The sequence below is a fragment of the Schistocerca gregaria genome, chromosome 6 (assembly GCF_023897955.1).
Source record: "Schistocerca gregaria isolate iqSchGreg1 chromosome 6, iqSchGreg1.2, whole genome shotgun sequence".
Lineage (NCBI taxonomy): Eukaryota > Metazoa > Arthropoda > Insecta > Orthoptera > Acrididae > Schistocerca > Schistocerca gregaria.
The window spans coordinates 213,051,426-213,067,188 of record NC_064925.1 but is presented as its reverse complement, the minus strand read 5'-3'; the positions used below and the strand labels follow the sequence as shown (position 1 = coordinate 213,067,188).

The 15,763-nt window shown below is 42.5% G+C and overlaps 1 protein-coding gene across 2 annotated transcripts in view; it reads right to left on the bottom strand.

Annotated features, from left to right (window-relative positions):
- Positions 1-15,763, bottom strand: part of LOC126277957 (tetraspanin-5) — a 1,084,832-nt gene that overhangs the window by 58,633 nt on the left and 1,010,436 nt on the right. For both annotated transcript variants that reach the window (XM_049977573.1, XM_049977572.1), the window contains exons 4-5: positions 8,491-8,565; positions 3,531-3,629 (exon numbers count right to left, since the gene is read on the bottom strand). In XM_049977573.1, the coding sequence (XP_049833530.1) occupies positions 3,531-3,629; positions 8,491-8,565 (174 nt within the window). The remainder of the gene's footprint in view (positions 1-3,530; positions 3,630-8,490; positions 8,566-15,763) is intronic.

The window sequence follows — 15,763 nt, the reverse complement described above, 5'->3', positions numbered from 1 at the left end:
AATCGACGCTAGTGATATAGATCTGTAATTCATCTGATTAGTCTTATCTCCTTTCCTGAGTATTGGTGTGAGCTTTGCAACTTTCCATTCTTTGGAAACGGACTTTCGACGGGCTGGCGGTTGTATTGATTGGTAGGTATGGAGCTACTGTATCAGCATACTCTGAAAGGAACCTAACTAGTATACAATCTGGACCGGAAGCCTTGCCTTTATTAAGTGATTTAAGCTGCTTCGCTATACCGAGAATATCTACCAAGTTGCTCATCTTAGCAGTTCTTTCTTTTTGATTCGAATTCTGGAATGCTTAATTCGTCTTCTTTGGTGAAGGAATTTCGGAAACCCGTGTTTAGTAACTCTGCTTTATTAACACTGTCATCTGTAACATTATCATTCCTATCGTGCAGTGAAGGTGTTAGTCGCGTCTCACTTCTGGTACACTTCACATATGGCGAGAATCTCTTAGGATTTCCCCCCCCCCCCACCACACACAAATTTCGACCACACCCCCCCCCCCCCCAGCCAGATTTCGAGACAGAGCATCTCGTATTGAAGAGCAAGCTAAATTGAGAGCTTCTGTAAAACTTCGCTAATCTTGGGGCGTTTGCGTTCGTTTAAACTCGGCATGATTTTTTGTTGCTTCTGGAACAGTGTTTTCACTTTTTTTGTGTACCATGGGGGATTACTACCATCTTTATTAATCTATTCAGTATAAATCTCTCAATTGTCGCCGATATTATTTCCTTGAATTTGAAACACATCTTATCTACGTTTACACAGTCAGATTGGGTGGTGTGAAGACCTTTCATGAAGGTGTCTAGTAAATGTATTTTGTCTTTATTTTTCGTGAATTTAGATATTAGGGCATTTAGTCTTCAGACTTGATTCCCGTGTTCGTCACAATGCTCCCTACCTGCTGGGGATTATTTGTCGCTAAATGTGGTGTTGTCTGAAGAACGAGGTCTCACGTCAAATTTGGTACTTCAGGAGGGACCAAACGTCAGAACCGTCCCAGCCAGATACATCGAAGAATGAGGTACGTAGGAGAAGACACGTCCTCAAGAAGTTCACACCCGCCCGCTACATAACGAGTATCTACGTCTGTGAGCACTGCCACTGACGTCACTGGATTAATCATCGCTTACGATGACAGTATCGTCTTAGCTCATCAGATCTGGCTGCGAACTAACAGAATTATTAGACAGAATTGTTTATGTAGTCAATCGTACTGTGAGATGACACTGTAATTCTGTATTGTATTAAGCGACAACAGTCACAGTGTTCAGCGCCAGTCACGAAAACAAAATTGTAATTCATGTGGACATGGAGCGATTGAATTTTGTATACGCTGTAGCATCCATTCGACCTCCTCCAGAAGTAAATCTACCCTTGGCACAACAATGTCAACGAGGATGTCTCAAGTGAGTTTTTTTACCCTCCGTCATTACCCTAAGAGGTTAAATATGTTTTTCGCAACGACTTACTCTTCGAGAGAGCTCCTGAACTAATTGCCCAAACTCATTTTTGATTAGATAGATCTCTGACGACGTTTTATGCCTACCACCAGCTTTAAACATTTTCGCCAACTTATCAAGGGTAATTGAAGTCACCGCCAACTATCATTGCATGAGTGGAGCATCTACTTGAAATGAAACTCAATTTTTCTTCGAACTGTTCAGCAATGTGTCACCAGAGTCGGAGGGGTGGAAAAAGGAACCAATTATCAGCCCTCCCAAAACCAACGGGAGGGAGAATTGCGAAAGCGTTACGGAGATGATAGATAAACTCCAGTGGAAGACTCTGCAGGAGAGACGCTCAGTAGCTCGGTACGGGCTTTTGTTAAAGTTTCGAGAACATACCTTCACCGAAGAGTCAAGCAGTATATTGCTCCCTCCTACGTATATCTCGCGAAGAGACCATGAGGATAAAATCAGAGAGATTAGAGCCCACACAGAAGCATACCGACAATCCTTCTTTCCACGTACAATACGAGACTGGAATAGAAGGGAGAACCGATAGAGGTACTCAGGGTACCCTCCGCCACACACCGTCAGGTGGCTTGCGGAGTACGGATGTAGATGTAGATGTAGAGAGAGAGAGAGAGAGAGAGAGAGAGAGAGAGAGAGAGAGAGAATACATTATGCTCACCTACTGAAAATGCTGTAACCTAATGAGTTACTCTCTATATTAAAATTTTGAAAAAAATGTTTTTTTTTTCTAATTAATTTTTCTACCATATTCCGTAAATGTTCAAGAATTTTCAGATAAACGCATCCCAAGCATTTAAGTCTCAGAAGTAGATGTCACTTTCCCAATAACTGTCTTATTCAGTATGTTCAGGTTCAGGACCTCACTTACATATCAGCATTTATTTAAATAGTACGTTGTGAGTAAAAGTCAACATCAATTGACGAAATTTTCATCTCTTAAATCTTTTTTATGGCAGGCATAAAGTTGTTAGTACAATTTACTGAAAGCGCGTTGATGTTGCTGGGAGAGTGCTAAAAGACATTTTCAGGTTATGAGCCCTACTTACACATCAGCACGTCTTTACAAAGTATGTTGCTGATGTAAGCCAGTAACAATTTTTTTTTTTTTAAGACCGTGAATAAAGTACCCCCCCCCCCCCCCCCCCTGTAGTATGCGAACTGGAAAGTGCGTTGCTACTCTGAGGTTAATTTATTCTGGTTGTCCACTATAGTCCCTGCTCACACTAACTTACAGGAACTTTCCACTTCAGGGCAAACTACTTCGGACCGGACAGCAATAAAAATTCCTGAACATGGTTAGGTCCTTTGTAAAAATTTCGGCTCAGCTTATTTACGGCTCTAGCCAGCTTTCGGTAGCTACAACGATTTGAACTTGAATCCTTTCTATTGGCGCTTGGAGCTCTGGTCCTTTCCCAACGCATCTACGACAATTTACAACTAAAACACTGATTGTTGCTAGGTCTACCTTCGTCCATTGTTTTCCCAGCACCCTTTCAGAGTGACACCCTTTCTGTCGTTTCCTAAGACCTCCATTCAAGTATGCATAATTCTGAGCCACATGCTTTTGTGTATCGTTTAAAAATACATTAACACACGAGTCGCAGCGTGTCAGTAAGCTGAGGCTTGAAATTCTTAGCACCGTATTTTATGTGGTAACGCAATGAACACGTCATGTAATTAAGCATTTTTGTTTCTAGTGGGCAGTAACAAGTCGAATACTCACTATTATGCAACACCATAACAGAAAATAATAAAAGTGGTCGCTGCAGCATTCCACATGGATGCTTCAAAGCACGGCGCTATGCAATGACTGAGTGGAATTCTTTAGTGTGGAGAACAGACAGCTCGGATCATCGATTTAGATTATGTATACTAACTACGCACAGAAAATGTGCATGCGCTCCGCCAATTGGAGACGCAAAATTTTCTGTTTCTTTTAAAGCAATATATATATTTAAAAAGAAAAAACAGCACATCACTACCGTGTGTACCTAGCGGCTTGCAGCACAGTGTTTAATGGGCGTCCGTAGCTCGTCTACTCACCCAGTCCTCCTGTATCCAGTCTATCAGGTTTTGTTGGTCCGGGTCCTCCCGATAGTGGATTATGAAAGCCTGGAAACCCTCCGTGGCTTGGTTTTTTATCTGCAAAAACAAACGCAAACAATTAGAAAGAAATTAAAAAAAGGCTCTATGAAACAAAGGCTTAGTTTAAAGTGACACTGCAGCCCTGAAATTGGATGAATATGTTGAATAACTATGGTAAACAGCTTGATTTTCCTGCAGGTTAATCCGTGTAAACGTCTAACAAAACCTTCACAGATTTTCTGTCTAGTAATGATGTCATCGCCAGACAACGTTTCAACAAGCCTCATACCCGTTTCTTCCTTCGGTTTGCTGTTATCACTGTACTGAATAGAGTTGGGGATAGCCCAGAGAAAATATTGTAATAAGACTAAAATAACGTATAAGCAACATATCAGATAAAAATAGTACAAATTAACTGTGAAATCACACAACCAGGAAAAGATAGAAAAGACGAATATAAAAGTGAACAGAACAACAAAAATAGCCTCGAACACTGCTGAAAACCCATACAGAATTTTGAAAATCATTCTTCCAATGGCTATATAAAAGGAAAGATTACAAACAACAATGGGAAGCAATTTTTTTTTCTTTTTTTTTTGTGGTAGAAGAGACACGGACTATGAATTCCACAACCATTGACGGCGCAGGACTGGAGTGGAAGAGGACTGTTATGCAACGAAATGCAAGGAAGTGGGACATGTACAAAGGTGAACTGATGGTCGATGGACCAAAGAAGTTCTTTCCTAGATTCTAAGACTTCAGAAAAGACTGACGAACTTCTGGAAGGTCGGTGGATGAAATATGAAAACACGAAACAGCAGTAAAGATGCCTAAAGCTGAAAACCGTAATGCACGAAAAGTCTGCAGGAGGCCATTATCCTAAAACGGGTCTGCAATAGAAAAAAGGTAAGATTTGTGTTATTTGTCCAGTCGATAACGGAATTATTGGAGACAAGGGCGTAGTTTTCGACTGACTAAAAAACACGCCGTGTTATTGAACTGGGTGTTACTATTATGGTTAACCACATCTTCGTACGTTCTTATTCCACAGGTTATCAGTAACAAGACACATGTCCAGAAAGCAAGTGCTGTTTGTATTTCTTTCCACAGCAGTACTACAATCGCAGTTCGGCGCACCCCGTTAGCTGCTTTGAGTCAAACAGGATGAGATGACACCACAATGAGTTTTCTGTGTGTTGTTAACACTGTACAGTGCCTCTTTAGTATGGAGCAGCTGATTGAAAATACCACTTCTTGTGAGATTAGATCTGTAATTCGTTTTATGAATGCGAAGAACACGAAGCATTAAATAGATTTGCCAGGCACGATTCAGTTGTAAGGAGATCGGTCCGATTGTTCAATGAAGGGCATCATCAAGTGTACCATGTACAGTCATGTTGGCGTCTATGTTTCATTAATGAAGACCTGATTCATGCAGTTGAAGAACTAGGAAAGTACAGCTGTCGCTCCATAGTATCCGATCTTTGCAAGAACTTCCCGCAAATTTCAAGATCACTTCTTCATGAAACTGTTCCCAAAAAACTACATTTTCTACAAATGTGTATTCACTGGATGTCAATAACTCATACCGACGAACACAGAAACCTCACCTGGACAGTGTACTTGCCTTTCGGCACCTTACAAGGACGTTGATGATATTCTAAATAAGATAGTTACTGTGGATGAGACTGGGATCGCTTCTGAAACCCCTCAACCGAAGAGAAAATCAATGGAATTGCGGCATAGTGCGTCACTAGTAAAGACTAAAACCAAGCAAATGTTTGCAACTCGCGAAGTCGTCTAAGCAGTCTTTTGGGGCAGACACGGCATTCTACCGGTGCATTTCGTACCGCGAGGTGAAACTATCACTGCATATGTTACACTGGGAGACGCAGACGCTTGAAAAACTGCGACGCTCAATACTGAAAAATCGCAGCGAAACGTACCTTTTTTTCATGACAATGCCCTACCTCACATTGGAAGGAAGATAAAAGTGCAGGACTTTGGTCAGACCCAGTTTGCCCAACCTCTGCATAGCTATGGCTTCGTCCCCAAGCGACTTGCATCTCTGTTTACATCTGAATTCGTGCCTTGGTGGCCAAAATTTCAACAACGATGACGAACTCAAAGAACACAGTTAATGACACTGCCACTGAACGACAAGCGCCTACAAATGGTGGCAGCTATGCACAAAGATAATTTAAGATTTGAAGTTTTCTCTTAATACTCTACTGGCCATTAAAATTGCTACACCACGAAGATGACGTGCTACAGACGCGAAATTTAACCGACAGGAAGAAGATGCTGTGATATGCACATGATTGGCTTCTCAGAGCATTCACACAAGGTTGGCCCGGTGGCGACACTTACAACGTGCTGTTTCCAACCGATTTTTCATACACAAACGGCAGTTGATCGGCGTTGCCTGGTGAAACGTTGTTGTGATGACCCGTGTAAGGAGGAGAAACGCGTACCATCAGGTTTCTGACTTTGATGAAGGTCGGATTGTAGCCTATCGCGATTGCTGTTTATCGTATCGCGACATTGCTGCTCGCGTTGGTCGAGATCCAATGACTGTTAGCAGAATATGGAATCGGTAGGTTCAGGAGGGTAATACAGAACGCCGTGCTGCATCCCAGCGGCCTCGTATCACTAGCAGTCGAGATGACAGCTATCTTATCCACATGGCTGTAACGGATCGTGCAGCCACGACTCGATCCCTGAGTCAACAGATGGGGACGTTTGCTAGACAACAATCATCTGCACGAACAGTTCGACGATATTTGCAGCAACATGGACCATGAGCTCGGAGATCATGGCTGTGGTTACCCTAGCCGCTGCCTCACAGACAGGAGCGCCTGCGGTGGTGTACTCAACGACGAACCTGGGTGCACGAATGGCAAAACGTCATTTTTTCTGATGAATCCAGGCTCTGTTTGCAGTATCATGATGGTTGCATCCGTGTTTGGTGACATCGCGGTGAGCTCACAAGAATTACTGGAAATGCCGGAAAAAACGAAAATTAAATCTCATTCAGTTTTACAATTTCTGTAGAATACAGGGCACCTTTTTCTAGTGGTTACAGTTTAATGATTCACCGTTCACCTGTTCGGTTCACCTGAAATATTTAATTTAAAACGACGAGATTAATTATCCCTTTTACGAATAAAATAAAAAACAACTACATTATTTTATTTACGGAGTTTCTGGGGAAGGAAAAGTAATTAATGTATTACAAGGTTTTCTTTCCTTCTCTTTCATATCCAGCAGCTATAGCCATATTCGCAACGGCATTTCTGACTTTTTTCTTGAGCCGAATTGAAATCAATAATCCAGTCATGTTACTCAGAAGATAGAATAGATACAAGTTTGTTAAGTAAATGTCAGCCGTTTGAATTCAATTAAATAAGTCATTGAGGAATAAGTTTACTAAATGCAAGATGCAAAATTGATGGGAAAGTTCTTAATCAAAGTCTTCTAAGTATCGCTGATGCAGTAATGTCAGAAGAGCAATCACGCTTGAGAAAGGAACGTCCGTGTAGTGATAATATAATTATAATTATATTAATTATTGAAAAGCGTCGGGAATTGGGCTTAGAAACACGGTTAGCACTTTTTTATTTTGAGAAATCTTTCGATAAGATAAACAGACCCCCTTTTATGGAAAATATGTTAATACTATTAAGAGTGTATATATAAATACAAAATTAGTTGTAAGTGCTGGTTCAAAACCGTCAAATGAAAATTTAATAAATAAATGTGTTCGACAATGTTGCAGTCTATCACCTACTTTATTTAATTTATATATTGACAACCTAGTTACGAAGTGGTGAGACGAAGTGGAAAGGTGAAAAACACTTACGAATTAAAATAGGATCTAATGTATCATGAAATGCTCTATTACATGCTGACGATCAAATAATTATACAGGAAATACTAGACAATTTACAATGCTCAGTATACAGATTGGTCCAAAAACCAATATGTTACTACTTAACGATATCTGCAAATACGATAAAGGTGATGGATTTTAAAGGAAAGAATCTATTCAGACGGAAAATAATAATAAATGAGAAAATTGTAGAACAATTGCCCCACTTCAGTTACCTAGGATGTGATATTAGTATTAACTATGACAAAGATATTGAGATTAAGGTTAATAAATACCAAGCTTTCCGCGAAATAAATGAAAGACGTTTAGGAAGAGAATCAAGGAGAGAGAAATAAATTACATTCTATTCAATTTTGGCTGTACCTATTCTTTTATATGGTTCCCAGGCAAGGACAGTAGCAAAAACAGAAAAAGCACGTTTGCAAACAGCAGAGATGAAGTTCATAGTATGAGGCTGTAATGAAATATACAAAATAAGGCATGAGACAATAAGGTCAGGTTTAAAAAATCTTTTCAGGTAACGACAAGTCAGAAGAGAATAAAATAAAATAGAAGGATCATATTCATAGAATGACAGAAAACAGATTTGTCAAATCAGATAGTGAATTATGAGCCGACTAGAAAAACACGACTAGGTACACGCCGTAAGAGATGGATGGATGGATGATAGAGACCGGAACAGGTGATTACACCCGGAAGCACACGATGAAGTCATTATCGGATGAATACCTCATCACTTATGCCACGAAATAAGTTGAAACAGGTAAAACACACTGCGAGCGGGTCGCTAACAGTTCAGTGTTTTGAGCGGCCAAACCTTTCCAGAAATATGTTTCCTGCTTACCAGATGCTGTACGAAGTAACAAATTAAGCCTCTCTTGTGCTCCAATTTCAGAAATATACCTAATAACAAACGAGCAGCAAAGTAGTCGTTCTACGGAAAAAAGAAATTACGCCGCATTAAGTTTGCGGAGCAGCCACTTTCGGAAAGGAGCTTTGCGCTGCGCTGCGCTGCGCGCTACTTACCCAGTCTTTAAAAATGAAGCCTAAGACGCCCGCTGTCATCTCGAGGAGCAGCAGGATGGCGAGGAAGATGGCATACTGAAACACAAAGGGGGCCGCGCTCAGCAGCTCAGTAAACGAGTAAAAGGCTGAGGCAGTCTGCCACGCAAAAAGTATATTAACAAAACTCACTCATGTGCATAAACAGTTTCGTGAACAAAACCATCAGGATCAACTTAATATCTATCTATAATATCGTTACAGCTGTTGCCTTCATCTGATCAAAACTTAGAAACCTGTTAGGCATAACGAGGCTGTGTGCATCCCCTTCCATTCCCCCCAGTAGGGAAAAGCCTCCGGCAGTACAGGATACTCCGCATGGGTCCTCCATACAACAGTCAGATCTAGAAGGTTTTGTTCACAAAATACTCACAATCATCGCGGACATGAAATTTATTTCCTATATTAAAGATACCAACAGTTTTTCATGTATTCCGCAAATACTGTTATTAGTTAATTCAGAAAGTGTACATATGTACACATATACAGTGTGGTGTATCAGTTCTGTCCATACAGTATCCAGCTGTTAACGGGACGTGGCAGGGTGAAAATTCTCCAGTTAGGAAGAGGGACGGTTCGGGATGGAATTGCGTAAATAAACAAAAAAAAGGTAGCTCCACAATATTCGGTGCTGGCCGGACGCTGTGTTGTCCTCTACCGAGACGCACGAGAAATACGGGCCCCGCAACGAACTGGTGACGTCACACTTGTTGCCTTGCTCGACACAGAGGGTGACCCTTAAGTCCATGGATTACTCCATGGATTGACGTAGGTATGAAGGTAAAAACTGGCACACATGCTTGAAATCATATGGGATTTTATTGAAATAGAAAAAGGTCCGCAAAATGACCAACACATGGAGCTTCATATGGATCAAAAACAGTAATTCGCACTACAGTTGAGTTTTACCACAGTATTGTTTTTATAACAAATGCTCATTCGTAGTAGTGGATCAAAGTTGTGAACAGCACTGTACAGCGTATCAGTAGGTACATTGTCTTTTACCATCCCTAATGAGGTCGCAAGGTGGTAGACGTGCGATTTCACATTAACCCCACAACCAATAAGTACACGGATTGAAGTCTGGGGACATTGGACAACGCGCATGACTGACGTGGCGGCTCAGCAGGCGATCCTCAGTAAACGATGTGTGCAATAGGTATTTCATGCGTGTAGCAATATGTGATGGAGCGCCATCCTGCATAAGTCGTACCCTCCAGCAAGTGTTTATCAGCCACGCTAGGGATGATCTGACTCCTCTCTCACTGCAGCTCATTTCATGCACGATTCTCATGCGGCGTCACTAACATGTTGCTGTACACCGCCATTTGTTGGCCAGTTTTGTTCTCGTTCTTGGTTTAAATAAAATACCATATCATTTCAGGATAGAATTAGGGAGAAGAGGAGTTTGTGGCACAACTTGACTAGAAGAAGGGATCGGTTGGTAGGACATGTTCTGAGGCATCAAGGGATCACCAATTTAGTATTGGAGGGCAGTGTGGAGGGTAAAAATCGTAGAGGGAGACAAAGAGATGAATACACTAACCAAATTCAGAAGGATGTAGGCTCCGGTAGGTACTGGAAGATGAAGAAGCTTGCACAGGATAGAGTAGCATGGAGAGCTACATCAAACCAGTCTCAGGACTGAAGACCACAACAACAACAACATCATTTCAGGCATTTGTGTCAGTTTCTACTCTATGTCTTATTCCGCGAATTAGTACATTTTCAGTTGTTAAAGGACATTTGGATCACCCAGTACATCGTAAACGCTCGGCTACGTCCGGGCCCAGGAACGAAAATAGTATATGAATGAAAAGGTGCTAGCTGAAGTCGTTAACTGTGTCATGTGTTATTGACAGCCTGACCGTAATAAACCAGTGTCAAATAGTAAGTCCCTTACCGCCGGACACGAACATTCCACCTCATTAGACCCGTAATGTCACTTGCTGTGATGTACATCACAGGGGCTCTCGTTGGCCCCGAACTTCCACCAAATGACGTCATTTGCCTACGGCATGGTGGAGACGAAGCCAGCAAACTGCTCTCCCGATAGTTTTCAGCTTCCCCGACGTTGGAACAACAACTTCTCATTCAAATACGCTTTCAGATAGGCATCATGAGGCTGAGTCCATCCCTATCCTCTCCTCCTAACAAGGAAAACTTCCTGCCAGTACCGATAATTAAATATGGATCCTTCTATGGCAGCTAGACACAATCAGCTGGATGTCAGGCATGGCTTGGTCTAGTGATAAAATGTGCTTTTGTTATTGAGCTATCAGGAAATGACAACTGTACAACAAAGCTGACACACACGTCAAGGATCTTTTCAGGCTTACAAATTGGGCCATGCAAATAGTTCCCAAGTGGACATACACCAGCCAAATGTGGATTAGGCAGACACACAGCTCCGCTCACCAGTTAGTTACTTAGACTGTACCTCAAGATAGTACATCAGGACAGTGTTTTAGGACTCATCTGCAATCGCCACCAAGAAGAGCCACACTGAACATTTTAGAAGTCACTATTCACTGTGTCTAGGATTATAGAACAGCTTAAAGAGATCAGTGAAAGTGAATGTTTATCTACATTGCCACGCTCAGTCTTCTACTCCACTTACGTACTGCAAAATTCCTATCAATAAATCATCGTAACTTGCTGGTATTCTATGTTTTCATCCATTTTCGCCAGGTTCAAATAATGCAAGGAGTGCATCTGCGTGACGTCGTCAATAACCGCCGATATATCGACAGGTGGACACACTGTCTTTTCCAAGGCAAAACAGAAGCAAGTAGGTGCTTTCGAAAGGAACTACGGTAACATTAAATCAGCTCGTCTGTTTTTTGACAAGGGAGAGACAGCAGGATTCGACGCGGAGTTTACACAGAAACCTCCATTTATAAGATTAGTTGCCAATTTCATTTCCACTGTTTCCTTACTAACTCTATCCCAGGGGGTGCAAGTACACGCCGTAATTTCTGTGTTATATTCTATAAGATGATACGGTTCCTCCACAGTTCTGATAGTCAGGCCAATTTATGTTTATGGAAGACCTGTAGGAAAGTGCCTTAGAGAAGCCGGCTTTGAAACCAGAGTGTTTTTCAAATTTGTAGACGATACTTTTGTTGTTTGGCGTCCTTTTAGATTCCGCAAAGGACGATCTTGATTCGCGTGAGATGCATTCCCGCAGTTGTGTCATGTCATACATTGGTCAGACTATCAGGGCTATGGTGGGGCGGTGTACTGAGCACAAGCGTCCACATGTTTACAACAGTCGAGCAAATCTGCTATTGCAGCACACTGTCTTGGCGCTGGTCATCCTATGGAATATACAAAAGACACGCACAGTCTGGAAGCACGTCCAGCTGTTGGGATAGAGTTTATAAGGAATCAGTTGAAATTAAATTAAGAAGTACAATGTATTTGTTTCAATTCTGCGTGGAATCCTGCTCTATCCCTAGTCAAAAACATAGACAGAGAATTAACGCTGCCTCACTCGATTGTTATTAATTTTCACTACCGATATCTTCTGATGTCGGTCATCTTCTCTTGTTTGGTGGTGCTAGTGTTTCCATTGTGTGTGTGTGTGTGTGTGTGTGTGTGTGTGTGTGTGTGTTACATTTCCTGAATTGTTCAGAAAACCGAGATTTTAAGCTTGCTGCAGGGGCAGGGTGTGCACCTGTCGAAATACGGACTACATTCCCGTAAGTTATTTGAACACTATAGTGGCCTATACGATAATTATGGAAACTTTTCTTCTAGTCTTAGGTAACACTAGTCCTGTAGGAATGTGTCAAGCTTTTTTTAAATACCATATAATGGTCAACAGAATTAAAGTGTCACTTTTTTCCAATCATCGTTATTTTCTCCCATTGCGAGGCACATGTTTGAAATTTGTCTCAAAGGTGCTTACAACCTTTCTCTGAGTAAAAGCGTGGTGCCCTGCGATATCACCCTCGGCGACGCTTCTAACAGCAAGGCGTCGAGGTATAAGAAAAAAGGCCACAGCTCAGAAGTTCGTGTGAGGTGTTGAAGTTGGGTTAATGATGTCACATTGGCACCAAATTTCGCCACAATTCTGCCCAATGCCATCATGGACATGTCGGTCTGTGGGAAGGTCTTCATGCTTTCTCTTACCCATATTTCACTCTTATATTGGAGGTCAGAACTACTGCGACGCCAACCTTTGAAATCACGCGAGATTCTTATGGTCGGTGCGAGGGGGGGGGGGGGGGGGGGGGAGGAGAAAAACACTTCAGGCACACAGCCGCTCAGAATCGCCAACAGAAGGGTCCACGAAGTGGCACAAAGGTCGTCAGTGCAGCCACCCCTTCCCTTGGTGCGTCCATTTACGGACATTTCGCGGTCGAAAACCTCGGTATGCAGCGTGTTGCGGAACAGACTGTCGTTCTTGACAACCGATAACACGGCTGACAACCCCAAGACAATTAAACACTTCTCTATATAGTCATCGCGGGGTGAAATCCCCTAAACGTGATCTCACACGTTTGGATTGTAGCACGACTGCAATTATTGCTCCGGTATAAAGGGTGCAACCACTAGGTACCGTTCAAAATCATTCGAAGAAATTTGAACGTGACTAGAAGCAGCAAACGCATTTACGCTTCCCCAGCCCTTTTGTGACATATGCATTGGGAGGTTCGACGCTGACATGTGTGAATCAAACGGCAAGGGTCCCTCCAGTTCGGCAACACCCTTTATGTCAACGAAGCACCTTTGTAGGGCGCTTTAAAAATGTGCCTGTTCAGTAACAACCATTCACCGATTCTAGGCGCCTGTGGGATAGTCAACCCCTTCCACACCCCTCAGATTTCTTATGCCTGCAAGCAGGTGCTACAGAAGCAGTGTAGTGATAATCGCTGTAAAACAGGCATTGACGGCCCAAAGGTACCGACCGCCAGTTGTGTCATCCTCAGATCTCAGGCGTCACCGGATGCGGGTACGTGTACGGAGGAGTCATTAGCACACCGCTCTCATGGCCGTTGTCAATTTTTGTGACTGGTGCTGCTACTTCTCTCTACATCTCAATCAATTAGCTCCTCAATTAGCCTCACAATGGCTGAGCGCACCACGCTTGTGAACAGGACTCTGAAGACCCGAACGGTGTCACATCCAAGCGCTAGCCAAGCCCGACAGCTTAACTTCGGTGATCTGACGGGCACCGGTGCTACCACAGCGGCAAGGCCGTTAGTTGGTTGTCCCTGTATAGGTACATTTTTAAACTGCTCAACAAAGGTGCGCAGGAGGTACAAACAAAAGTGTTCTCAAAATGTGGGACCCTTTGACGCTTTATTCACGCATGACACACACTCCCCCCTTCCAAAATGATAATGGTACATGAGGACGCGAAACAGGAGGGCTGAAAAAGCATAAACACCTTTTGCTGCTTCGGAACAAGTTCAAATTCCGTCGAATGGTTTTGAGCAGTCCCTAGTGGTTGCACCCTGTACACCGGAGAAAAAACTGCAGTCGCACTACACTCGAAAGGGGTACGATCACGATCAGTTCCGTTGCAGGACCACAATGTTCTTAGAGAAGGGTTGAATCGTCCAGGGGGTGTATCAGCAGTGTCAAAATTTGCCAAGAAATCCGTCCTGCTGTTCACCGAACTGCAGACTGTCGTTTACGACCACGAAATGTGCATAAATAAACTCCTCCAGGGAAGGAGTAGTTTCACTGACGTCCTTTATGGCACCTCAGGAGACCTTTTCATGTCGATTCTGAGTGGTGCTATGTGTGAAATGTTTTCTTCAACCACCCATAAGAAAACTACGTGATTTCAACATTTGGCGCCGCGGCGCGAACCGCCATTGCATAGACGTGAAGGGAAGGGGTGAAATTAAGCAAGGAAAGGTGTGACATCATTTCCGTCGTGTGGCACGTCCACAGTGGCTCTGGGCGGAACTGTTTGGTAACATTTAGTACCAACATGCCACCATTAACCCATCTTACATCACACATGAACTCCCAAACTCTGGTCTTTTTTTCGTATGCATCAACAATTTGCTGTTTGAAGCATCGGTTCCTTAACCCAAAAAGTGCACTTTTAGTTAGTAAGTAAGTAATATACGAGACAAAGTTTGCTTGAAAATTGAAACAGGTGGCCTTTGAGTTTCAGTATTAATAACATCGCACCTTGAAGTACCTCACGCTGACATTCCTACTGCAGTGTTGTTCCTGTGTTAATGGCATTACGGTAATTTTAACAGAGTTGATTGAGTAGTTATCATCACAGAAAATTCACGTCTAATGTAACCAACCAAGGAAAGTAATTTAAGGTTTGCGTACCTTTGACTTTTCAGCTGAAACCATTATGTTCAACAGTTTACTTAACAACTATGCTCTTAGCCTGACAGGTTATTAGCTGAAGCAAATGACTTTAAAGGCACGTATTTCCAGGCGTTCGTCGCTGATTGCCTGTCGTTTTATGGTCATAGCTCCACAACGTTGCATTTCCGACCTCTGATAATTTCGAAAATTTTGTTACATTAGACGTCCCAACATGACTCAAATCTCATTGCCAGCTTTTTTTTCTCCACACTGTACAATAAAATATTAATTCCAGAGAATTGCATTCTTTCCACCTCGACTACGTCAGCGTTTGCCAGCCGGTTGTTACCTGACAAATGCCTTATGATTAGAAACCAGTTCATAGTAAAAGCATCTAGGATATTTACAATGTTTTGTATTCTTCGTCTTTTACCAATCTTAAGAAGATCATATACCAACAAAGTGCACTTTCTGAGAAACCGGAAAGATCTACTGGACACCAACTCTTGTTCGACTGATAAATTGCCCGGCCGCGGTGGTCTAGCGGTTATAGGCGCTCAGTCCGGAACCGCGCGACTGCTGCGGTCGCAGGTTCGAATCCTGCCTCGGGCATGGATGTGTGTGATGTCCTTAGGCTGGTTAGGGTTAAGTAGTTCTAAGTTCTAGGGGACTGATGACCACAGATGTTAAGTCCCATTGTGCTCAGAGCCATTGGAACCATTTGAACTGATAAATTGTTTATCACTACTGATTCACATATACTATTAATGCCATCGCTGAGTGTGGGATCTATGTACGTTAATAGTCCACTGATCAATGTACAGGACTTCTACAAAGATATGGAAACACTGTCATAAATTCATCCTTCAACATAAACGAATGTGCTGGCCAATGCCCACAATACTTCTTCCCATAATGCCGCACCATACATTAACCCGCCAAGGTC